We start from the raw sequence: 26,869 nt of genomic DNA, 5'->3' as shown, positions 1-26,869 counted from the left end.
TAAGATCTAAATCATGTTCGTTTGCCTAACAGTTATGTTTCTAACCATTTTATCACAAAAGCAGTCTATTACTGATGTGCTTGGGGTTTTTTTACTCAAATACAGCTACATTCGTCTTCGGTAAAAACAAAGATCCTTTTGCAGAAGTTCACACTGTATAAAAAGAAAAACTTCTGACTCCTGATATCTTCTAAAAGGCTTTTAAAAGAAAATTAGAACACATGTTAAAATTGATAGGAAGTCATTTGGCATCTTACAAAATCCCTACAAAATCTACCCTCTGTACCAAAACAAAACACACAGATTTCTTACATCGTGGATCTAAAGGATTATTAGATCCTTTTAAATATTTACTTTCAGCTGTTAGAACACAGAAGTGATTAGATTGAAAAGCATTATCTTGATGAAAATGTAATAATCTAAACACTTGGGGCATATAAAAAGTATTCAAACTGCATTTATTCTCTTCCTATCTAAACCCGGATATTGTTAGAGTTTTGGTGCTTCTGTCGAGTTCAGCTGCTGTGGTACCTTAGTGATTCAGCCCTTCAGATAACCTATACCCAATTCAATTAAAACTTCATAGTGATCACTATAGTTATCCATCACATCAAATTGCACTTAAAAGTAAATTAGGAACCAGTGCAGATCACAGAGCATCAGTATAACGTGTTCTCTCTGCAAGTAACAAACACTGAACACCAGCCATCTTCTACACCAACTAAGATCTCCAAGTAATTCAAAGGCTTACCACACTTTAGAACACGCTGCAGAAAAGCAGAAAGCCGTTCCCGAGGTAATGAATTTGGATCGTTGATACAAAGCTTTTTTTTCTGAGTACAAGATACCCAGAAAAGCCTGAAGATCCTGTTGCATTTTACAAACATTTAAGTACTAGGGTGGAGGAGGGTTGCGTGCATGCAAAAAATCCCCTGAAAAAATCAAAATCTTAACTACCATCCTATTGCTTTTCCTTAAGGGAAATACGCCATCATATTGTTTGTACGGGTGCATGACTGCATGGCACGTGTTGATATTGTTTAAATAATTAAGATTCCTTATGACAGTAAGAGATATGATGCAACTAAGATACTGCTCATGCCAAAGATGAATACTGACTTCTTTACAAGCAACAGAATCCGTTAGCAAAGTGACTTAGTAGCACATGAAAGAAAGACCACGCTAAAGAAAGACCACGCTAAAGAAAGACCACGCTAAAGAAAGACCACGCTAAAGAAAGACCACGCTAAAGAAAGACCACGCTAAAGAAAGACCACGCTAAAGAAAGACCACGCTAAAGAAAGACCACGCTAAAGAAAGACCACGCTAAAGAAAGACCACGCTAAAGAAAGACCACGCTAAAGAAAGACCACGCTAAAGAAAGACCACGCTAAAGAAAGACCACGCTAAAGAAAGACCACGCTAAAGAAAGACCACGCTAAAGAAAGACCACGCTAAAGAAAGACCACGCTAAAGAAAGACCTTTTTCAAACGTTTCACCATTTAACCACTGACAATTGGTTTGGTGAGTTGAGATAGACAAGAAAAAAAAAAAGCAAGCTGAAGGCCTATAAGTTCATCTACACAGGCAGTAAGACCAACTTTCATAGTGTAATTTTCTTCTGCTTTAGTATTACTAATCAGCCTCTGCTGTATTTTTAAGATGCACACGCGCTGCCTTGGATCGTGCTCTTCTCTCCAAAAAACAACTCCAAAAACTATCAGCACAGCGCATGACATATTCAGCCATAATCATATTTCATTGGGCCATATGTGCAGACGCTATCACTGCACACACACACAAAAATCTGGAGTATCAGAGTTTATGCTTCCCTCTTCCATCTCCCCATGAAAGATATACTTTATCAAGGTCCAATATAAATCTAATAGCTACAGCTGTGTAGTTATACTGCAATATATCATATTAATATTTCTCGAAGATAAAATACCTAGAGAGTAAATGTATTAAAACATTGGTCTTGGGTTTATATATGCCATCAGCTATCAAGAACGTGCCCTTAATCCCTTTGAAACAACAAGGGGCAGAGAAAGGAGGAACCAAGTAGCTTTTATACCTTGCACCAACAAGCAGGGCATATGTGCAGGTAACGGTGGTGAAAAGCGTCATAAAAGTTGTTGCAGTATTCATTAATTCTTAATTGCAAACTTTTAGAAAGGTTGGGTGGCATTCCACCAATTTTAAAAAGTGATACTAGAGCTGAACAGTATTTGAGTCAGTTAGTATAAGTTTATTTTATGGTCTAGAAAATTTAGATTCAGTAGGAAAAAAAAGCTCTTAAGTCAAAGATGGATCTGACAAGAACCACCTAATTAGTTCTCTTACACATATTCCACTGACAATTCCGTTGATTTACTACCGAAAGAAGCATTTTTCAAGTGCTGCAAATTCTGTAAATTCAGAGGCATGAAGGAAAATTATGGAACCTATTTCACCTATTTTTGTACCTTTTCACCTTGGAGGTACAATAATGGGACAAATGCTTCATGTGTGTGAGCAACGGATAAATGTTTTTAATACCTTCATGAGAGAGTGGGGAAGAACACAGTTTTTCTTACTTAGTCATGGATTTCAAGAAAATATCTGACAAATGAAAGGAAGCACAGTAGCATATTTGCTTCATGGATAAACATGCACTCAATTCATAAATGCCCCTTCGTGTTTTAAGCATAGAGCGAGAGTCCTTCTGGATGAAAATATTTTATTCAGGGGTGATATCACAGTTTCTCCACGCAGAAGCCTTGTCTCACAATAGCATAGGAGCACCTTTAACATTCTGACGTCACTCATTTAAAAGGGATAATAGACACAGGACTTCTCTCTTTTGGCTGGTTTAATTACCCCGACAGGATGCCAGGCCAGACTAGATGGTGCTTCTAGGTTCACTGTACTGTATGCATTTCTGATAAATGGGAAAAGAATAGATGACCTGGCAGAAGGCTCAGACAATAACATGTGATTTACAGGACATGAACGCAGCTACTATAAGATTTATCTGACAGCCCTCTCCGATAGTGGACTGTTGAGTATCCGATGGAATGATTTCTAGTCTGGAAAGTCTGCTACTGAGTAGCCATACACATTATTTATTTATTAGATGTTTTGGGTTGAAACCATTTTTAAATGATGCACTTCACAATGCTCAGCCATAAATTTAGTTTTAAGCCCTGGAAGGGAGGTAGTGTTATTGGAATGTGTGTCAGACTGAATTAGGATGAGCAACACAACGCTTTTATAAAGTGGCCTTGAATGCAACGTCGATTCTTTCAAAAATGATATTAATGTCAAATAAGCAGGAACACTTTGCAGTAATATTAAATGAAGGATTTCTTTATGTTTTGATAGATTTATATAAATCCAAGTATACACACAGAGACACATCTCAAAATGTAGCGTGTCTATCAAAAAACACAACTGGTTTCGTCTTAGAGAAAGCCTTTTGTCTGTGTCTCAAACCACCTGTTTCTCTCTTTACCTTGCGTTAAACATAAAAGAACGTATCAACACATAAACACAAAACTAAAATACAAAAGCAGCGGTCTTTCTCCATATGCCTAAAGGTAGGAACTTTACACAAGAGAAGAAATTAACCAGGTGTCACAAATAGTTTCACAGAATGGTATCATTTCAATTTTTTTTAAAATCACTTCCCCTGTGAAAGAGTTTTATTTTCACAACTCTATGAAGAAATTACTTGAGAGATAATATTATTCTATTTTGCACGTCTGAGAAAGGAAAAAAAACATATTCCAGCCATAAATCTAAATAAACAGCAGAAAAATTTCAGATGTTTCAGAAAGACAATCCAAGTGCTTACATCACGTACACAATATTTAAAACAAATTTTCAGAAAGAGGTTAGCATAAAAAACACCAAAGATATTAATCAGAGTAATCTTTCAATTTCATAAAATGATGGCTGACAAATTTGTGAAGTTTTAAATCAAATTTGCAGATACTTACTTTGTAACTATGCCACATTATTTATGTGATTAAAAACTAGTTTTTGACCTGATCTTTTGATCTTTGGCACTTCATCCTCTCCATCTCCTCTTAAAAATTAATTAAAATTTTAGCAAAGAATATCACTTCACTTCCCACCCTATCTTGGGTTTAAAAAAAAAAAAGGAATAAAGAAAAAAAAGGAAAAAAAAAAAATCAATCAAGCTCAACCCCATCTCCTCCCAGTATCTGTAAAATGTCGGCTTGAAATTCAATTTCATATCTCTCAAGCTTTCATGTAGCAAAAGACAGTTCACTTCTTAACAAAATAAATCACTTCTGTGATTGCCATGCTGACCTCTTTGAATTAGGAAAATTCAAAGTGAAAAATGTAATTATCACCCCAGAACAATCTGTATACATCTGGAGCTAATTTTAGATTCATTTCTCACATCATTTTTCATATTCTGCCAAAAATTACAGCTGCTATGTAACTTTAAAAAGACTTTGAGGTCTTTGTGACTTTATTGGTTTATTTCTACATTGCACAAAGAACAACCTCAGTCTCTGCAACTAGCGCTGCTAAGCAATCACGATATCCTCAATTTGATTAGATTAGCATTAAGTGGCATTGTGACACACATGACAAATAGATGCATTAGAGCACGTCATTTATTCCTTATCCTTTCCACTTCCCAAAACCAAACAAGTGACGTACAGTACAGAGCACAACATGATTTTAAAAAAGATTAGATTATCCTACCAAAAAAAGAAGGAAAGGTCAGCCCCTAATTATGGATACAAGCAGCACGGATACTGAAAACTAATTTTTTAAATGGTAATACCAAGCTGTCAGGCGCATATTTAATACTCAGATTACTTTTACTCTTAACACATTAGCAAATGAATAGTAAAACTTGTATATGGATTTCTTGGTAGCAAGGATTCTTTTCCAATTCAAATCAGCAGCAAATTCATATTCTAGAAGTCGTGAACAATGTCCATTTCCAGAACTGCCACATGTAAAATAACCATCTCTAAATTCCAAAAGTTCCATAAGGAATATTAAATCTCAGGAAAACTAGATGAGCAAAGTTCTAGATACATTCATTAATAATAAGCTCACTAGAAAACATAACTACTCTTCACTAGTTCATTGTAAAATCTATTAGGTGTAATCTCCAGAAGTAATTGTTCTTATTGCACTTTATTGACAATGCAGACTATCGATTTTTCACACCTTCTATGATTCTTTCATTTGTATTCATGAAATGTCTATCAGCACACTCTAAATAAATTTGGCAATATAGGCACTAAAACGAATAAATCGATGTGAAGAAACATTAATTTTGCATTATCCTTATTCGTCAGGCAAGCAAACCATAAGGGTTGTAAATGAAGGTCAAAGGTTTTGAAATGGGTCAGAACCCTTGACCTCTAGACCAATACCATTCCCATTAAAAAAGGCTATTTTAAAGTTTTAAGTAGGGGAATTTACTACCAGAAAGGTATCATTTTTAAGGCACCAAAAGAAAGGCTCAATAAAAACAGTCTTCCATTTAATTACCAAAAAGAAAGCAAGAAACTCCAAAAGACAATCCAATTAATACAGCATGTACAATTTTAAGAAAGCTCCTTCGACTCTGGCTCTTTTCTAACCACAGGAACGGGCAATTCTGAGGTTCTTACACATCTAAAATCACTTCGCCTTTAGGAATGTAGAATGCCCCCAGCTGCTGACAACCAGGGTTGCTTTCTTAAATTTTTCTCAAATTCTTAGTACTTGTCAAATCAATTAAGAATGACAGGGTTTCAAAAGTATTTATCACTCATTTCATAACCTCTACACAAAAGGAAAAATTCTATTCATCCCAGAGGATTCAGCATGCCAAGATGCAGAACTCAATCTGTTTCTATAACCTTAATATTTTATCGATCCTATTTTATCTTACAAAAATGACAGCGCAGAATTACTTAGGCACACCACCATCAAGGTTATGTAAATGCTCAATAGTAAGGTAACATAAAACCCTTAGCATCTTCTCTCTCCGAATGAACAGACACAATTACTATCTTTTTTTTTTTTAATCAAAAGGCCTTGCACATAATCTTTTTACCTATTACACATAACCTTAAGTTTAAAGTAAAATTTTAACTGTAATTTCCATTGTGTTGAAAGACAGCAATTTCAGACAACATTGTTACTTACACCTCACCTGAGAGCAAAGAAGCATCACCAGCTCCACAACTGAACTGCTAGATTTCATGCACACAAGACCTACAAAAGCAAAAAATGGTATATATAAACGCACGCTTACATGGCACCAGCTGTTCATACAAACTGTTTTGAAGTGCAATAGATTAGAAGCATTATGACAATGAAAGGAAAGCTGAAATTCTCATGCCACTTCCAGCTCAATTTTGTACTTTATCAGCACAAAATAGAAGTATGTACACGAGAGGGAGATCATCACTTCCATGCCTCACATCTAAAGATGCAGGTAACAGTAATACATTACCTCCATTATTCACAGTTTCATAAATGTTTGTATGTCAAAATGATCAGAAGTGTGGTTAACATATGTTATATTAATCCACTGTATCTACATTTTGCTATTTCTTGAAGGATTGGGTCATTATATATGCAGAGAAGGGAAATGGCTTTATGACCTTTGCTTTCTCCATTGCGCGTTCTCCTTTCAGCCCCCAGCTATCAATCAAGTTTCCATTTTGTTTCATGGCAGCAGACATCCCAAACACTCTTATTAGTACTTTGACCCTTAACCCCACACTAAACCTTAGCAGAAGTGCAAGCAATAACCTATTATATATTCTCGATTGTTTATAAACTAATTTGACTATTATTTTTATTTGTGTTCGCATTTATTTTGGGTGTCTACAATTGGTTTTTAGGGACACAAATGGGGTTTGTGTTTATTTTTGTCTAGACAGTTCAAACGGTCCAAATAATTTCTCTGCTTTTTTTTTTGATGATCCAATCTACGAAATAGTCATCTCTCTGTGTATATAATCTATACTAGAGTCAAAATACTTTGAAACCAGATTATCTAACTAAATAGGATATTTAATTCCCTGGCAAGTAAAGCTTTAAGAAAAATATCTTTCCTGTTATTCTTATTAATTGAATGAAAGAAATTTGTTCACAAGACAGCTTCCATTAAAATGTTTATCAGCTAAAGCAATGCCCACATGTATAATCAAAAGTAGAATCCCATTTTCTTCAGTCTTACAGAAGACAATTCATATACTTTCTGCCACTTCTTCCTACCCCAAAAGGTAGGCAAGCTAAATGCCTAAACTAAATAGTTTTAATTTCAGTGAAGCTTAATGAAGTTTCAGTTTTGATATCAGCTGTCTTCAGTAAAACACTTGTCAATGTTTGATTGTGTTTCTGAAACTCTAATTGTGTTTCTGACAACGTTAACCATATTCAGCAAGACATACAGAATGCCTCTCCTAATCCACAAAACAAGTCGTTTCAAAAATGTTTTTAAAAAAGAACTTTAATTCCCGAGCAAGCAAGTAGGTCTACTAGTGCAAATACAGCTCACGTGCAAGCAATCAGCTCCAATTAAGCAATCATGAGCTTCTAACATGGGACTACTTCATTACTGGAAGCTGCAATAAGCTCAGTCCCGAATTCAATTGACTGCTTTAACTGGACAAAAAAGTCAATTTTCACCCTAAAAATCAGTGGACGAAATTATTTATATGATATAACCAAATTATGAGAAAATTGGAAAACTGGTGTTCACTAGTAAATTCACAGTGTTCCAATACGCGTGGTTTTTTAAATTGAGGCCATTAACGTCTGCATTGCAGAACTGAGCCTTGTTTTTAAACAGAGAGAAACCCACCAGTTGAAAGAAAACTCAATCATCTCAAACTCAATCATTTTAAGCCAACACCAGGGAGAGTCATGATCGTTGTGGTGCACCTGAATCTTCATCTTCTCAAAAGAACCAGAGAATTCTTCTCAATACTGACAATGTATTCCTCTTACCTGCATGATTGCCTTCCAACTAGAAACCAAAAAGACAGAAGCAGATTCACATGCAAGAGAGAGACCATAACATGCTCTGCTGACAAAGATCCCGAGAAGCCCTCTGTTACCACAGTAAAAGGGCAAGGTGTTCCTAACTTAACTTCCTACACTATACTCTATACTTCACTTTGTATCAAAGTGTTACCCTGACACCAAGTTTTCTTTTTAAGGCTCAGAAAATACATTTCGGACCCCAGCTTCTATGGGACAATTCCCTGGAAGCAGTGGAAACCTAAGGAAGAGACAACAGCAATTCGTCCCACATAACAAGATATAGGAAACTACGAGATGAGATGGAGGCAGAGAGGCCGCAGAGATGGCGAAGATGAGGAGGCAATGACAATGACCTCAGAGGACTAAAGACCCGAAGGGACAGTGAAATCCAGCGGACAGCACTGTGTGGGAAGGCAGGAAGAAAGCTTCTAAGGCAGAGCCAGCAGAAAAAAAAGACATTTGGAGTCTCCAAGGTAAAACAAAGCACACATAAAAAAAAAAACAACAAACTTTTTTTAAATGGAAACTTACTTGTACCTTCTATCAGCAACTCCTGCCCATGGCTGCCCAAAAGAGTCCGAGAAAGAAAGGGAGCAAAATCCACAAAAATCTCTCTCAGAAGTGGGGCAGCTTTTTCCAAAGCATGTTCAAGCCTCTCTGTAATACTAGTAGAGAGATATACGTCATTAACAAAAAGAGAAGGAAGTTGCTGGAATTTTGTAGAAAGGAGTATAGTTTTTGGCAACGTTTAAGTGACACATGCATATAAGAAGGAATCAATAATCCGACACTCGTATTTTCCCAAACCTTCATTTGGTATTGAACATCAGCTAAACAACATTAAGTGATGTGGAATCGGGATATCAACTGTAATATCAAAAATGTGAGCCACAGCACAGCTGTCCAGATGTTCCATTGAAGAAGTTACCTCATATTTGAAGCAGAATCCTCAGGCACTGAAGAAACTGTAGGGACAGATGGCAATTTTGAACTAGATGATCCCCTTCCTACAAGAGAAAGTAATAAACGAATTACAGAAGAAAATGTGCCAGAGGTTAAACGACTGGACCAGAAAATAAAACCTCGAGCTCAGCTTCTGCGAATCAATGGTTTTCAAGTGCGTGGTGAGGACTAGGTAAACCCTTTCACCTCTTTGTACCTCAAACTTTTCTTCAAACTTTTCTTATGACTCCTATTTCCTTACATTCCTGTTTACCAGGTATGCCACGGCAAGCTCTTTCAATTTTGCTCTCGCACAAATAGAAAGTAATTCAAGGAAGCCTTGCAGTTTGCTTTGTGAAGGAAGTCAGACTAGATGGCAGTGATCCCTTCTGACCTTATAACCCATGATTCTCTCCGATTAAATTTAAGAGCACTTACAACCCTAAGGAGAGAGTACAAATAATGTCTCACACCCTTACTAGTCCTGTAGCGTACTAATATACCTAATATATAGCCAAATGGTAACATTTTAAACCATCTCTTTTGGTTGCTGGAAGTGCTCATCCAGTTTTAAGTAACTTGCCCAGAAACCCCTTAATTTTTTGGCTAAAATTAAAACATATTTGTGTCAAAATGAAGCAGAACACACAATGAGCAGGTATTTTCAACAGCCTGGCTTGAATTTTTGCAACACTAGGACGCCGACAGAGACAGCTACGATAAAATTCACCATTGCACTGCCAGCATCATTAGCGTGATGGCAGTGGTATAACCTCATTTATGAGTTATTAACTTTGCCACATCAATTATTCAAAGGTTGATAGGGAAGACTGAGTCATTTATGTATCCTATGGCTACAAAAAAAAAAAAATGCAATTGTGTTATGTCAAATTGACACTACATGGCTCTCATCAGCAGAGTAGGAATCTGTAAATACTAAATTCTGCTGTTCAGTATATAAAGAGAAATACAACCTCCATACTGCAGTATGGATTGGTATTAGCAATGATGAAGAGGGGGTAAGCAAGACAGCCAGAGATTTCACAGATATTTGCTGCCAGGATAGGAATGGTGACTCACAAATCTTGCATTGCATTCCAAACTATAGAGAGGAATGAATCTTAGCAGACAGATTTCTGTGCATTTCCCAAGAGCGTGACTGCTTCAAGTCCATCTGCAATCCTATCTCTTTCCAACCTTAGACCCTGTCCTATTCTCTTTCCTCTCACCTCGCCAGTTTCAGATTCTAATGCTGCTGGAAAGAGGGGGGGGTGGGGGGGAAGAAAAGAAAAAAAAAAAAAGGAAAGAAGCATGAAAGAAGAGAGTTTAATCATTTCAGTTCCCACATCTACCTTAGCGAAGACGTGACCCTTCTCAGAACTATAACTATAGAAAAAAATCATGATCGTCCCACCTACACTGGAGTGAGCTCAGTTAAACGCAACTTGTAGGAAAACAAGCTGCTAAAATCTAGAAAGTGTCTACCAAAATGCGTCAACTGCAGCTGTTCAAAGTCTTTCTACTTGACTGAAGTGGAATAGATTCGTAAAAAGGTGGCAAAGACAGATCCCTATACTAAGTTTATTTCTCCTGTCAAATTTCAAACTCCTGCTCCAAAACACTTCCCCCTAGAAATGCTGGGGGTTTGTGCTTTGTTTGGGTTTTTTTATTATTATTTTTTTTTCCCTCTATCTGGGGAAGATGTTTTTCTCTAATCTTGCTTTAAAGGCAGCACAGAAACTAATAAATTAAACCAATGCATCAAACGGTGAAAGGTTTTGCACTCATGTCTTTTTCTTTCTTCAGAAGTAGGAGGTATCTTTGTGGATGTGATTTGCTTATGCTTGTCATAAATTCAACGTGAAGCTCTTATTTTGACTTTTGTATGGGATGACAGGGTCAGAAAGAAATTTTCAGCGGCCCATATAAAATGATGGACAAGAAAGCGGGGAACAAAGAGTTAGCTGAAAGCAAGGTGGAATTTGAATCTTCCTATAAATTATTCCTCAATAATTTATCTAATAAAGACAAATGAAAGATACGTTTCTGAACGTTTCAATGGTGAAGTCTAGATTCTGTAAATATTTTCAGTATTTTCATGGATATAATTCCATTTCTTTAACATCTAATTTTACATAGTCAAATCACCAAGAAGTATTTTGAGTATTCCCAAAGGAAAAGCCGTCAAATGATGTGCTAAAAATTACAACGGAGCCTCCTGTACAGAAGAACAAAACACAGCTCACAAAAGGCAACACGCCATCTAATTCAGCGGTTCCAAAGACTCCAGTTCTTTGTGGGATACTTAATAGCTACCATAATTCTTTTTTGGGGGGTTGGGTTTGTTGTTCTGTTGTTGGTTTGGTTTTGGTTTTATTTTTTTTGATTGGTTTGTTTGGTTTTTTTACACACATCTGTTCATACTTAAATATGCACAATACACTGCCTGTTGGCATAACAGTCATCACAAGGCTAATAAAGAGACACACGCTCAATCTGGGGTAACTTGGATGTTTTTGGGTTTTGTTTTATTTTGTGGGATGGATTGGTTTTTTTGTTTGGTTTTCTGTTTTTACACACAAAGGCACTGGTAAAAATGGCTAGAGCGGAAGGTAAAGGAAATCACTGAACACAGACAGGACTTGATTTTTTTCCTTTTAGAAATCAAAACAAATTGATTAGGTAAAAATGTAAAAATCTATCTCATTTTAAGTTAAAATCAACTTTTAAATATAGACATAACAGAAAAATCACTGATAATTTGAATTTGACAACAGCATAAGGCAGGCACCTATATAAACTGATCTACTTTTTGAAGATTATGTAAAGATATTTATGGCCTGAATTTCTTCATGCTTATCATCACCTAAATCCACATTCCAAACTCAGACATGTTTCACTAAAAGGAGTGAATCTCAGATTTATCACAGCTGAGAATTTCAGGGTTGGGTTTTTTGGGGGGGATTAGGCATGGTGATTTTTGCATTCAAATTCTGTTTTATGGAAGTATTTTTTTACTTTATTTAACTCAGAAGTGGCTTTTTATTCTACTATTTTCTCTGCCTTTAGTAAAAAAAAAAAAAAAGAAAATACTTCAGTAGCATATTTTCATCCACAGCACACATGTGGGTAAGTGCAGTAGCTACTTCAAACATGTGGAACTCAACTGACTTATCTCTTCCTTATCCTTTCACTGATAAACTGGCTCCTTCAAACTGACAGTTTTACAGACATTTGCAAGAACATAAAAGAAAATGCAAATAGATCATCTGTCTAGCACCCTTACAGTGAAACCTTATTGTTTATTCAAGGTCCCCAAGGGTCTAAACAAATAACGTCTCTAGTAATAAAATATTGTTAAAGAAACTCCTTGTGCAAGACCCTTACGGTTTTGCATATAAGCTTACAAAGTACGCTTGGCAATACACAAGGAGTGTATGATATACTTTACTCTGACAGGATGGAGATGAAGTAAAAAAAAAAAAAAAAAAAAGAGTGTTGAATTAAATAACCATACCTCTTAATTTTGTACAACTGACCTACCATACATAAATACATGGATGCCCTTTATGAAAGGAGTATCTGGTAAAATAATGAGCTCACTCAAAACTACGCTTCCGGGGCTGGAAGTGTACAATGCAAGACTACAATGAAAGGTTTTACAAGCTAATATAAGGGATCTGTTACATAAACACATCTGTAAGTTAAACCAAAACAGATTTTGCAAAACAATGGTGCACGCTCTAAACAGAAGTTGCTTTAAAACAGTTTCTGTACTGAAACAGTATTAAACCACTTCAATCGCATATCATTAGGATTTGAGATTTTTAAGTGGCATTCTGCTTTAGTAACTAGCCTTCAAGTACTGGCACTGTAAAATCGTAATTCTCTTTGAAAGAGTTACTATAATCCTGTGAATTTCTTGAACTACCTCTGCACTGATGATAACTCATTTCACATTCATTTTTCTTACTTTAGCATGTCTCCCACTGACTTATTTTATTGCGACACTTCAAGGTTATTTTCACCTCTGTATAAAAATCAATGAATACCATTCTTTGCAAAACAAGCCAACTGCAGGAAAAAATTTACATTTTCCTCCACGTAGGACTAGAAACCAGGACTAGAAACTAGAAACTCCTTTTTTATCTCCTGTTACTGCTTATTCCCAGGTTTCTTCCAAGCATCCACCTCCTTTTTCACCTCAGCCTTTGACGTGGCCTTGTTTATGACTTCACACTTTAGGGAACAGCCCATGTCTCTGCTCAGGAGCAGCAGAAATCCTGCTGGCAACGCTGTGTGGCTCAGAGGCAAAACAAGTGAAGCTCAAAGAACTTCAAGTAAAAAGGGGAGGAGGGAGGCAACAGAAATTGAGCGGAACTTCTCTGTGTTTTCTACACTTAAGAGTATCAGTAAGAACAAGATACAATTCAGTCCTGCTTCGTACAGACTCTTCATACTCCTTTTTTAATAAAAGTCATATTTGAACAACCATTTGGAAAATGAATAGCGAAAGCCTCAAAATTGCATTCTTTAGAGCGAAGCACTAATAAAACACATGTGAAATCCTTCAAGCACATAAACAGAGAAACGGCATCAGAGAAAACAGTGGGAGTGCAAACTGCGAAACAGTTCAAAAACGTTCACACCACTTCAGACCATTACAACTGTAATTGAAACATTTAAAAGGAAAACTAAGTGACAAAACTACAAATATCCCACTAGCGTACTGACAACAGCTCAGACAACTCTGCCAAGTCCCGCCTATCCAAACATTAGTCCTGCCTTTCCAATAGCCTTTCTTGGACACAACATGTGTGAAATCCCTGCATGAAATCTCACATTCAGACTATGAGCCAATCCAAGGAAGAAACAACCCAAGCAAATTCCTCCGCCTTAGATTACTAGTAAATATGCTCTTTTCCTCAATACCACACACTGTAAGAGACAAATGATTGGCTCAACGTGGGCTTTATTTTCTCCATTCATTTCCTAGATCTTTCAACAATTGGAGCAGCAATTCCAGTAGACCAACAACCCAAATATCAGCCATCAGCAACATACCGACGGGCAGGTTTAGACAAGGGGCCCGGTTGTATTCGGAAAAGGCTTTTTGTGTCGTGAAATACTCTGCGGCTTGAATGAGTGAAGGTGAAGAAACTTCTGCAAAAAGGCCAGGCTGTCTGAGGCCAAAACATGTTTTCACCCTCTTTCAAAGTATCAGAGGAACGGAGTGAGCTTAGATGGTTATCTTTCCAACTTGTCAACACTTTGTCTTTGGTAGGCCAGGACATGTCACATCCACTTGATATAAGCTTAGGACAATCTTAAGGTCAAATATCTGAGATACTCACAGACCTTGAGCTACAGGCAAGATGCAACCTCCAGGAAAAAAATATTAGGAAGGAGGTTGATGAATTCTGAGCACACACAAATGACAAGAGAGGCATCTGGGACCACACAAACTAATATTTCAAGACAGATCCTACCTTGACCAAGCAATTCTGACATCACATCTACAGGTGGAGGATGCTCCCTTCTCTATAAAATTTATTCACGAATAGTGCTTATGTACACATTGCAACTGAAACGCTACCACTTGCTGTTTAATTCCATTTCAATGTTTGTATATCCCTTTCATCTCTGCTTTGGAGGAAATCGACTCAAGTCTCCGCAATAAAGCATTGTGTGTTATTATATTAAGGTTCAGTTCGCTTAATCAGTTTTTAAAACATATCCAACAAATGCATACAAAACTCACTTTTAAAAATTCTTTGACTTTAGAAAAAACAACTGAAATGTATTTTTAAATGTAGCAATAATGTTTAATAAGTAGCCCTCATATAAAAGGTGAAAAAGCACAAAATTTATATTCACTGCAGAAACACCTAGTCTCAGCACGTTTTTAAAAAGGATTTGATTCATTTTTTTCCCTTAATTACAAAAGTAAACAGACTTACAGTGAAAGTCAGCTGAAAAAAAAAATGAGAACAATGTATTGATTCTCCACTGCATGAAAACAAAAATTAGTGAAAGAACATGTGATTTGAAGTCGGGGAAATTATATACATTATATTTTCTTTTTATAGTAAGCTTGCTCACTGCTACTTGTATCCTCAAATAAAAGAGTTAAAGGCCTTCTACAGAACTTTATTTCCAACTTAAATGTATGCAATTTACACAAACAACATAAGTGTAAACCACTCCATCTCTGCAAAATTTTTGTTTCCATGCCATTATTTCACTGGGGAAAAAGAAACGGTCTCACGTTTTAATCTGTTTCAGGCATGATTTCATTTATCCTTTTTCTTTTAATTAATTAGATAGCCAGTCTAAACATGTCTACTATTTTTAATCCCGATTAGCTTCTTTTTATGCATATCAGTTCAGATTACGTGTCCAATTTTTGCCAAAACTCCCAGACATGCTGGCAGTCACAGAGTTACGAACTACATCAGTATTGTTTATTGTCTGGATTTCTTGTACATTCTACAGGCACGGGAGCACCCATTTTTTCGTCTATACATTCTTAAAAGATTGACTAAATCTGAAAAACCAATACGGTTTTGTTTCTATTAAAAGCAAGTGAATACTGACTTCAGAAATTGTAATAATTAAGCTCACATCTAGCCTGGGTAAACAAGTAAGAAGTTAATGAATTAGCAATTCTTTTAAACCATTACAACGTAGGTAAGGTTTTATTATTTTAAAAACAGATTAGCTGCTCAGAGCTGACCTTCCCCAAAGAACTGCGACATTTTAAAGGACAGCTAATTTTCCTAGTCCAAGCATTACTCCTAGACTAGTATAGTGCTACCTCCTGCAATTTCAGTGACAAAATGGATTCTCCCTTTTGCAAAGAGTAAGAACATACTAGATTTCAACAGCTTTGCTTTTCCTTTATCATGGCTGGAACAAAACTTCTTTGATTTTCCTAAGAAATGCAGCGGGCAGTTAAAGATGGCAACAAATATCTTCCAGACACACAAGTACTAGAGGACATGAGAACGGATTACATTTTTATCCTCAGTCTTTGCAAGTTGGATGTAAGTTCACAGAAACAGGAAGCAAGAAACTCAAACATTGAAAAGAAACACCAATAATCAGACATAGCTTGAGATTTCCTTGATTAAGATGCAAATCAATTCTAAGTCTTGACGTTAAACTTTGTGGGCACAAACAATTATGAGATCCTACGCAGCCTTGGGACTTAAACATGGCTAAGCAGAAAAACATGCCTTTGACACAGTATATAAGGTTAAACATCATTTATCTCATACAGAATGACTAGAGAGACTAAGGGTTCAAAGGACCACTTGCTTATAAACAACCTACTCAATTTTGTCCCCACTGAAAAAACTGTCCAAAGCAATTAGTTCAGCATCAACACTGAATCCGACCTCAGGCTAAATCTATTGGAAACACTTGTATATAATTTTCAGTCCTACTTCGCACATATATCCTTGGACAAATACCCTACAATTTATAAACAAGCTTATATTCTACATAACAAAAAAATCTGTAACAAATAAATATGGTATATTTAGAACATACCGTATTTATACTGAATACAAGTTAATACAGTACATCTGCTCTACAAAAACTGTGGGGAATCTTGAAATTATGACAAATATTGCCCAGACATTTGCATTTGTTCTGCTAGATGAAGGTAAAAGGAAAACTCCCAAAAAGTTTAGCAAAGCTCTTTTTTTTTTTAGTTTATGAACAGGAGTTTTTTTACATTTCTGTAGCTACAGCATCAAAACCAGGAATAATAAAATCAAAAAGAAAACATCAAGAACGATGAATTCTTACATTCATGAACTGATATAATGTCACTGACAATTGGTCCAGTTTAACTTAGAGTCATGTCTACTTTTCAGGATCTGATACTGGTCTTTATAAGAGGTACGGGTACTGAATGCAGGCCTGCAAGCTGCTATATGAGGGCATATGACAAAAATATAGACAAAGCAGGACACAAAAGTCTCAAAGGTCCTTTTGTGTGTCTTTATAATTTAGGCCATGTTATACCAAATACACTCCCATAGTTCAAAAGAAAAAAGTGTAAAATACCATCTTCCCAGATTTTCGGCAGAAATATCTAAAAAAATACAACCAGCAATGAGTATCTGTATTCTCAGTACAAGCAAGACTCACATATAGACAGGTAATATATATACACACTCTAATCAGTATTACAATTGAAGGCAACTAATGACTTAACGTCTGAAAAGCCATCGTTCTCATCTAAGGTGTTTTGATATATGGATAACTACAAAAACCTTCTCACCTTCACATAAAACATAAGAAAAAACACAGAGCAAACTGAAAAAAGTGAATGGGGAGGGAGGGAGATGCAAGAGAGGAAGGGCTGGGATTTAAGTTGCTTAATTTACCCTTACTCACCAGGAGATTCTCCTGACAAATCCGGAGCTTGAGCCGAATCTAAAGAAGAAACCACACTGACAGCATTTGTAGGAATACCCACAGCAGCTGTAGAAGAGGAAATGGTTGATTTCTTTGGTGGTACAACGACACTCCTAGGTGAAGACAAAAAGTTAGTAAATAATACTGTATGAAGGTTCACACATCATGATCCTTGTTTACACAACTAGTACATCCACTTCTACGTCCTGTAAAAGTACTGTTCCTTCCCTATTTTCTTTTCCCATCATCTTTGGCAATCTACCTTAACCTAAAGAACACTTCAGCCTTGTTTAGTTTTTATGGTACACTTTAGTATTTCATCCAGGTCTGCAAAATCCCTGAAAAACAAGCACACAGTGAGATCAGCAGGCTAAGTGACCTGCAAGTAGGTTTTACTTTTTACCTTAGTTTCCCTAAGATCTGGTTTTAAACCTCAGGCAACTATTTGCAAAAGATATCACAGTATTCAAAATTATCAACGCTGAAGGTTGCCTTGACAGTATATTACCTTCTGGTATTCTAACACAGAATTTCTGTTTTGCGTTAGACCAATTGAAGAAGGATATACGATAGCTAAAAACATCGTAACACATATCTGCGTGCACATACAAACATTCACACATCTTAAAAATATGACTAAGGCATGAATTTGAGTATATCTCATCAATCAAGTTTTACATATATAACAAATCAAAACATTCTTTGGAGTCGAAGAGAGAATCGCCATCTTTTATACAAGTTAAACGTCAGATCTTACAGTCAGCATTAAGGATTACACCAGAGGAATAGATGCAAAGTGACAAGTTAGGCATGGAGATTTATGTCACTTGTTACTAAGACATCTATTTATGCTATACCAATTTCAATTAAATTGTAGTACTTTATTCCAAATACCTAAACGGCCTTGTTAAGCATACGTTAAAGGCATTTTTAATTGCAAGTTAGCTCCATAAACATGCAAAAACCCAGCTAATGAGGTAAAGAGTACAGCTGATATATAATGCACTCCCACAGCAGCGCTTACTTTTAATTACCTGGTGTTAACCGTAAGCTGAAAGTCTTCAACATTCAATATATTTAATCACATCTTTGTTGACAGTACTGTAACTACACACTGAAAGTATTCCCTTAATAGCTTTAAAATACTCATTTTCTAAATAAAGTAACTTAGAAACTTGACCCAAATTCAGGTGTGATAATAACAACCACAGAAGTTCTGTCAAATATTTCTAAAATCGTTCTTGCTAGAATGGGGAAAAAGGACTGTATTTGACTCCCTTCTTCAGTCCAAAGGATGTCACAGAAGCCAGACCATATTCCTGATTAAATCAGCCCTCCTTAACGGCAGGAGTAGGCAGGCACCATACTTGGAGGCAGTACGTGTCATATCATTATAGGGGTGACTGCTAATGTTAACTATACATTAAAAAAATAGAAGCAACAACACCTGAGCCCCAAGTCAAGATATTGTGCCTAAATCATGAGTTTTGCTCATACGTTCATGTCAGTTTCCCTGAAACACGAACAATGCACTAAAAAAAAATTCATATATTTAGACTGTCTTCTAAATTATAGTCACATTACCAATTAATTTTGCACCACCCAGGTATAAGAAGGGGATCTGTCGCTCAAGATTCTGTGACATTCACTGTCTGGAAACTGTTACTACTGTTGTATAATGCACATTCAAATACCTGGAAGGGGCTGGGAAATTAATACATGTTTACTGAGTACAAGATGCACCCACACATAGTAAACTTTTGGACGTTTCTGCAACATTCATGATCCAGCACTGAAGCCTAGGTGTGTTCCTTTACAGAACTTAAGTTTCTTTACTGCATGGCTATCCAAATTCAAGAAATGCTTGCCAGTAATATTAAATCAAAATTGTACAGACACATCACATACACGTGTCTATTCATGTGGACTCTCAGATCTCAGTGCACGAGCCAGAAATATCTTTTTGCACGCTCACTAAGTTACAGAAACAATTATCCATTTGCTGCTAACTGATACACACACAGCCTCATTGGATGCGAGGTGATACGGGAAAACGTTTAGTGACAAATTTTGGTGCACCTGTAGGTGGCAATTGTGCACGTATTGGTAGTGCCTGTGCAAAACGTATCATTCATATTATTAATTTTAAATTGGAAATCACCAAATTACCTTGAGGGTAAAAACAAATCTACTACAGGAGAAGTTTGCTGCTTCCAGGGCTTAAAGTCAATCAGAACTCTCTCAAAACATCAAATCAGAACAGCTGTGCCCTCAGAATCCTATGAATGCTACTGGTCCTACTCTCTGACTCTACTAAGAGTCCCAGGAACTAGGAAATAGGTGGTATTTTAAGCCATAAAGGGCAAGCCAGACACACACCTTAAAAAAATTGTACATACATGGCTGAACATTGACTCATTTTATATATTAGAACTGGCCGCTTTCAGATGAAAATACAGAAATTAATATGCTGGAAGGATCAAGAAGGAATTTTTGAACAGGAGTCATTTTTAGCACTACTACAAGAAGTTCCTCACAGGACAAGTAACAGTTCCGGAACCGGATGGGAGCAAGGAAGCCAATGTGCACATGGAGCTGGTACCTTAACACTGCTCATCTGCAGCTGACAACGAGTGGAGACAAAAGAAATCCCAGCTACAACAGTCTTCCATTTTCTGTGCCGTTTCTGACACAACACTATATATTACCATTCCTTCCTGTAAACTTCTACTGACCTTCAGCGTGCTTAAGTGTAGTTGCACTGAGGGAGTAGTTTCAGCAAGTTGCCAGACTCTCTATAGCTACTGAAGGAGAGCCGCATTCAAGCAAAAGAATTCGACTTTTTTTTTTTTTCCCCAGGGCTCCAACAGACAGCAGTAAATGACCACAATAGCCACTTTTGTCTTTTAAGATCTTCTCACCTTCAAATCTCTAGAAGTTTGGGAATACAAGCGCAGCTGCTACTCTCATCTTCAGTAACTTACTTTCCGTGAAGAAAGGAATTATATTCTAACACTTCCATTATAATTTTCAGTATCTAGCAATGGCATTCACTTTAAGGAAGATACTCTGATTACTAACACCAGGAATATGGCACAGCTGCAAAGCAGAGCTGCTAGCAGGTTTTTTGTTCTGTTTTTGGTTTGTTTGTTTTTTTGGTTTTTTTTTAATTACTCAACATCATTCTTTTTGCCTTGATTCATGGAATAAAAATAAGTACAGGTTTCAGTCTTCAAAATATAGAAGAACATACACTGCTTTATAAAAGAGTATACGTGGGTGTGCACATGTGTATTCCAGACACAGCCATCACATGCTTTGAGCAAAAGACACCGAATCTCACAAAGTTTTCTGAGAAACTTAGGTTATTTATCATATTCCACTGAAAAAAAAAGTTTTAGCTTTTAGCTAAAAAATTTTAATTTTTTTTTTTTTCAAATAACTATTCAGCAAAATAAAAGGCAATAGTACAGGGGCTGCAGAAATTCCTGCTTCACATCAAAAAATCTGAACCTTGGAAGAAAACAGAGGCTTTGAACAACTCACCATAAAGCTGCTTTCTAGCCTCAGACTAGTTCTGAATAGAATTTTTTTTAGATCGTGATCTTCAACAGTCAACTGAAATGATTCCGATTTTTCCCGCCAAAATAAAATAACCAGTATTTCTGGTGAGGAAAGAAGGCCCCTTCTCCTGACAGCTGTGTCAATCTGGAGCACACAGCCAAAAGAAAGGTTGGATATTGTCCACAAACATGATGTAAAGAAACCTCAAGCCCTGAATGTAATTCCTCTCTTTCTTCTGGTCAGGTACCTTGACCTTGTGATTCAAAAAAATCCTTAAAGCAGCTCAAGAAAAACAAACCAAAACATCAAAGTATCTTAACATAATTACTTTATAGCTATGCATCGCTGCATTATTTGTAATGCCATGTTTACTACTGCGTGTGTCATCCCTTTCAACTGGGCAACTGAGCAATGTTACATTTGCAGGATTTGTTTTAAGAGCTTCCATTTCCAGGCCTTCTTCAAGGTATGAAAGTACGGCCCAGCCATCACATACAGATTCATATTTACCACATACTGGAAAGCAAATTAAGATATTTAAAGCATAAACACTGGGTCATATTTCTTCATTTATATTATGAAATTCAAACGTTTTTCCTTCTTTGTGTAGTAATTTGATATTTTCTCTGAATATTGAGGTGGAAATGCAACTGTGTTAAAACAGAAATATTTGCCATTAACCATCAATGTTCCTTTGTGCTGTTCTTTCAAAAGATTATTTAAATGCTAATATAAGTAAAATGAATGCAACTGGCAGAAAGAACATATGAGAGAGTGGAAAAATCAAGATTAAATATTGTAGTAAATAAACTATGTGGAAAACATGGAGTGTTTAGCACATTATTAAATCAGGTAAATTTTTCAGAGAAGCGTCTTAAAAATTAATGTGTTTTCAACTTATCTCAAGCAATAGGACGCTTGCTTTTAAAGAGTACACAGATAAGACAGTCCTTTTTTATAGCTAACTGATAAGCATTTCTTAAAAAGTTAAATATTGCTACACATGTGAATAAAATATTCATCAATAAGTGGCCTTAGAGTATATTTCCTCAAATCTACAAAACCAATATATTTTAAAAAAACATCTGTAATCATGCATTAATATCATCAGAATAACAAGGTACATTAAGCAACCTCACACATGGGTAGACGTGTGTCACATGGAAGAAAAACATCAATATATTTTACTCCTTAATGTTCACATTATCACACCATCTCAATTAACTCTATACTTTTGGACTACATTTGTATATTATATCATCCATTATCATAATACTCGGATAGAGGAGAAACAATAAACTAGAAAAACTGCACAAAAAAATATTCTTAACGTGTATTTCATGCAGACCTCAAGCACTACGGTACAAGCGATAGTTCAGTTGCCTCATTCCCATGACTATATTAAATGTTTGCCTTTTTTAATTTAAAATCAAATATTTAAGGTTTAGAGTAGGAATTTACAGCACATGAACTGATAAACGTAGGTCAGGCATAGTGAGAACTAGCCACCATAAATACGTCTTAGCCAGAAGGTCAGTGTGTTATTAGTCCCAATTATGCTGAAGTGTAAGAAGCCTTCGTGTTGCAGACAATTATTCACTGCTGAATGAGCACAGACCACTGAGCTGAACACTGACTTCCATCACAGACAAAGGCTTACACAATAATGATCTATTCTGCCAAATTCTATAAGGATTTACTTATTGAAAGCTTTCTTGGTTTCAGATCACCGACTCTTCTCTTTCAATAAAAGGATATAAAATATCTATAAATATCTCCTAAATTTTGAGTACATTTTCCTAATTATTTGGGTTTTTTTGAAGTTGGCAGGCCTGCAAATAATTTTAAACATATTTTAAGTTACAAATTTTCCTTGGGTGCGAGTCAAATATTCCTAATACAACACGGGCCAGGCCAAACTGATGATCTCACTATAATTTAAAAATACTTACATAAGCTCTAATTCCTTTTGACATACAGGAATTTATACAGATTTAATTCTTAGCATCCCATTTTTTAGCACTGAATAGCAACACAGGTGACAGTTTGCCTGTTTCCCTATGGGATAATGGTTTTAATTCAAAACCAAAAGAAGTTAGTCTTGTGCCAGGCTACCAGAGCGATGCCCACTGCAGGGCTCCTATGCAGTGAGCAAAATGAGCAAATAAAGAGGATCAGAGACTTATTTTTACCTCTACTTTGTGAGCCAGGAAAGCAGCCTGCCATGTCAGTGTCATTCTATGGGCTCTGCTGTCTGTGGATAATACCCATTCTCTTATGTCTCCCTTGAAATACCCGAGGAGAAAGGAAGAATAAGAGACTCTCAAAACCAGGAGAGATCAGAGCGAGGGCTGGGAGGAAGAGAAGAGATGATAGAAAGAATACAATCGATTTTGTAAGAGAACTTTAAAATCAGCTTGGCAGGGAGAAGACTTCAAATGGTTTCCCTCTTCAGCTCCTGCAGAATGCAAATTGTTGGTGCGCCAAAAGAGCCGAGCTTCTCATCACAGCATATGCGCCTTGATCTACAGATCCTCATTCTCATATTCTGTCTCTACCTGTACCTGGGTAGACATAATCTTGTCAACGACAAGTTTATTCTTTTTACATGTGAGGCCCAAACCAATGAAGTCTAAAATTTATTCGCCCCATATAAAAAAAGGACTTTGATTAAATTTAACTGAAATACGCCAACCACCCATTACAAAGGCACATGCACGCCACTGACTGACAAATGCGTAAACGTAGGCTGAGCCAAACTAAGCAGCTTATAGACGATGTTCCAAAAAGATAAACAAGCTTATTAACATATCTGTTCTGTAAGTTTCAGCTTAGCTGCAGATTTAAGCTCTCTATGGTACAAGACCATGATTTAAGAGCCTATATTCCTCTGAACCCTCAGCATCAGCTTTCTGTAATGACATGGTTATTGAATGTTTCCACAAAGAGCAGTAGAAGCCAAGAGAGACCAAGGTTTTATTTTAAATTGCACAGTAAAAATCACAAGTGATAGGTTATGGGTTTTATTAGACTAACTGAAGAGAAATGTCAACTCTGTTTTTTTAATCCTAAACGTTGGTTATTTTTATTTCTGGTTTATTTAATTTTGCTTGCAATACCCGTCGTCCCCCCCCTCCTTCCCACCCCACTTTTTCTGCAAGATCACTACTAAATAAGAAAACTGCTGGTTTAGGACACACTAAAATTGGAACATTAATTCACGTCCCTATGGATTTTGGGAAAAAGCCAATTCAAGTCTTGAACTTTCTCATGATAAACCCCTGGCACCCACTAATCACAAGATTGCATCTTCACATAAGATAAGGGGAAGATTTTTGGCATGGGAATGAACACATACACCTAGTTGTTTGCAAAGGCTTGCAACCTGGCAGCCTTTCAGTAAGGTTTCACTCACATAGCTGTTACTGTATACTCTCCAGCTATGGCTGGGAAGTTGATAATCCTTAAGATATGAGGAGAGTTTTGATTTCTGACACAGCATTCCTGAGATAAATGCAGGATCAGAGAGATGCTTTGAAATTCCCAGAGATACCCCACTGGTAAACTGCTACATGGGAACAACTTTTAACAAAGTGTCTTTAAAAAGAGAAAAAAAAAGTTAACTCACAGAACTTGTGTTTGCCATCAAACAATATATTAAATGTAAACCAGACACGGAATATAAGAGGCCATCTCAAAGCCTGTTTTTTCCAAACTTTTGCATTGTACCTCAGTAGTTTTGTCTGCCCCAGAGGTAAGAGCTACTATTTCCAACTCTATTATAGTTTCTTGCAAAAAAGGTTTTTCTTTCCCTGACGCAATTCCTTCCCCCTGTTGTCACTAGGTGTCATATCAGGGCATAAACTTGTATTTTTAAGCAGAGTCGCACTATGTAAAGACACAGTCACCTTCACGTGTTCATGAAACTTTCCTGTGTAATTTTAAATATAAATGTTTCATATACACGGTTATTCTGTCTTTTTGATTAACTGGTTTATTAGCTAGTTAGCAACACGCCTTTATCATAGGTGAACGTATTTACCATAGATGCAAGACTGCGCGTGTCACTACCAGATGACAACTGATGAGAGGCGCTACATCATTAAGTACACTTTTGTCTACCTGGCATACGCACAAAAGGAAGGAAATGAAAAATTAAGTCACCTAGAAACACAGAGCACTGACATACCGAGGTCACATGCAACTGCTGAAGGACAAAATATTTTATACTAGTTCATGACCTTTTCCTCACATTTTTAGCCCCACCCAGTAAACACAGAGAGTCATAGGAAACTAATACCTGCAAGTTATCAGTGTGAAGCAGCCCAGAGCGCTACGCAAACCCCTGCAAAACCCCGTTGCCCTCTGCTCTTCCATCCCCAAGCACAGTGCTGCCCGCTGCTTCAGTCCATGCACCCCTTTCGCTCCTCAGCATGTACTCCTTCACCGGACTAGCTTCCTTGCAGTAGCTGATAGAGTAATTCTGCCTCGAGGTTAAGTGAGAGAATGTCAAGAGTTACAAATAGCTGGCACTTCAGAGGTGGGAAAAGGAGAGAAAAGTCCAGCTGCGACAGTATGGCACTGGAAGAGTAAAAGGGTAAAACAAGTAGTTCAACTTTCCAGTGACTTGCTTTACAAAACACGCTCCAATTTAAGGGCTTTTTTTTTTTTTCCCCCCGTTATTTGCGCGACTTTGTAACTACGCAGAAACAAAAGAACACAGAATTGCAAGTGACTGAAGGGCCGCTACCAATGCCCAGTATTTCGCTAGCGTACATGCTACCAGATGAAATCGCAGTTTCCTCTCACAGGAAGGTTCTGTAGGCATAACGTACCTATGTCAGATACCAGGACTGCAACTGCCCAAGTACTTCCTGTCTAGTTAACCTGCTTTACACCAATTCAAATCAGATTTGCACAGGCAGCACAAACCTTCAGTTTTCGCAGTAGCTGAAAAATAATTCCTAGATGCAACATGCACTTCTGTAGCAGACCTCCAGACAAATGTTATTTTGTGGTTCAAATCTCTGCCACTCAGCAATGAACAACAAGAATTTCCTGAGGAAAAACATTAGTCACTGACTAAAACATTACGCTATTTTACATCAACCGCCTGGCTTGCTGTGCAGAGCAATGACAGGCCTCAGCGGGGAGGTGCTAAAAGCCCTTGGGAAGCAGCAGGGAGAGAGGCATGACAAGTTCTAAGTCAGTGTCTCTCTTCTCCCAATTTTCCCCCTCTGCCTCCATCCTCCTACTGCTTCCAAAAACAAGTCGTCCTGTTTAGCATCACAAGCAGAACACAGTATTTATTTTGAGACAAGAGCATGGGGGCCAAACGCTCGCATACACCATCTGTGTCTAATCTAGCCAGAGGACCACCACCATGTCTTCCCCCACTAGTGATACGGCAATCTCAGCTGAGAAGACACGTTGTGACAGCTGCATCCACACCCCTGGCAGGGCTGCACTCCCTCCCTTGGGCCATCTAATTTCGCTAGTTTGAGCGCGGCAGTCCTAGACTGCAAAGACATCAGAGGCAGAGGAAGTTCAGGAATAACCGGAGGATCAGACACTGGTATGGTAACAAGGGATCCCCTTACACCAGATCAACTGTAGGATTTCCGGATATGGCCAAGGCTTTTCTAGAGGCAGGAATGCAAGTGTTATGGGATTCCTTCTTTTGTTCTTTGTTTTCTTTGTTGTTTTGCGGAATCCTGAAGAGGTAAAAGTCAGTGAGAGTAGTAAAAGACAATCTGATCTCCTATACTTGAGAGAAGACAAGGAGCTAATGAGACTGAGATGTAGGGGACCTCCATCAGGAAAGAGGGACTTCAATCTAAAAGGAAAAGAAAGAGGAAAAAAGCAGAAATGCCCCATTTTAAATCCATTGCGGCATTTGAATATTAAGAAAGG

At 37.0% G+C, this 26,869-nt stretch overlaps 1 protein-coding gene across 5 annotated transcripts in view; it reads right to left on the bottom strand.

Moving 5' to 3' along the window:
* The window catches only part of LRBA (LPS responsive beige-like anchor protein), a 414,612-nt gene that overhangs the window by 292,611 nt on the left and 95,132 nt on the right, over nucleotides 1–26,869 (bottom strand). For 4 of the 5 annotated variants that reach the window (XM_063335812.1, XM_063335808.1, XM_063335809.1 and 1 more), the window contains 4 exons: nucleotides 17,372–17,505; nucleotides 8,949–9,027; nucleotides 8,552–8,685; nucleotides 6,177–6,238 (listed from right to left, as the gene is read on the bottom strand). In XM_063335812.1, the coding sequence (XP_063191882.1) occupies nucleotides 6,177–6,238; nucleotides 8,552–8,685; nucleotides 8,949–9,027; nucleotides 17,372–17,505 (409 nt within the window). The remainder of the gene's footprint in view (nucleotides 1–6,176; nucleotides 6,239–8,551; nucleotides 8,686–8,948; nucleotides 9,028–17,371; nucleotides 17,506–26,869) is intronic. The other variant, XM_063335810.1, reaches the window with a different exon arrangement.

The sequence above is a fragment of the Chroicocephalus ridibundus genome, chromosome 5 (genome assembly GCF_963924245.1).
Source record: "Chroicocephalus ridibundus chromosome 5, bChrRid1.1, whole genome shotgun sequence".
NCBI lineage: Eukaryota > Metazoa > Chordata > Aves > Charadriiformes > Laridae > Chroicocephalus > Chroicocephalus ridibundus.
This window is presented reverse-complemented; position numbering and strand designations above follow the sequence as displayed.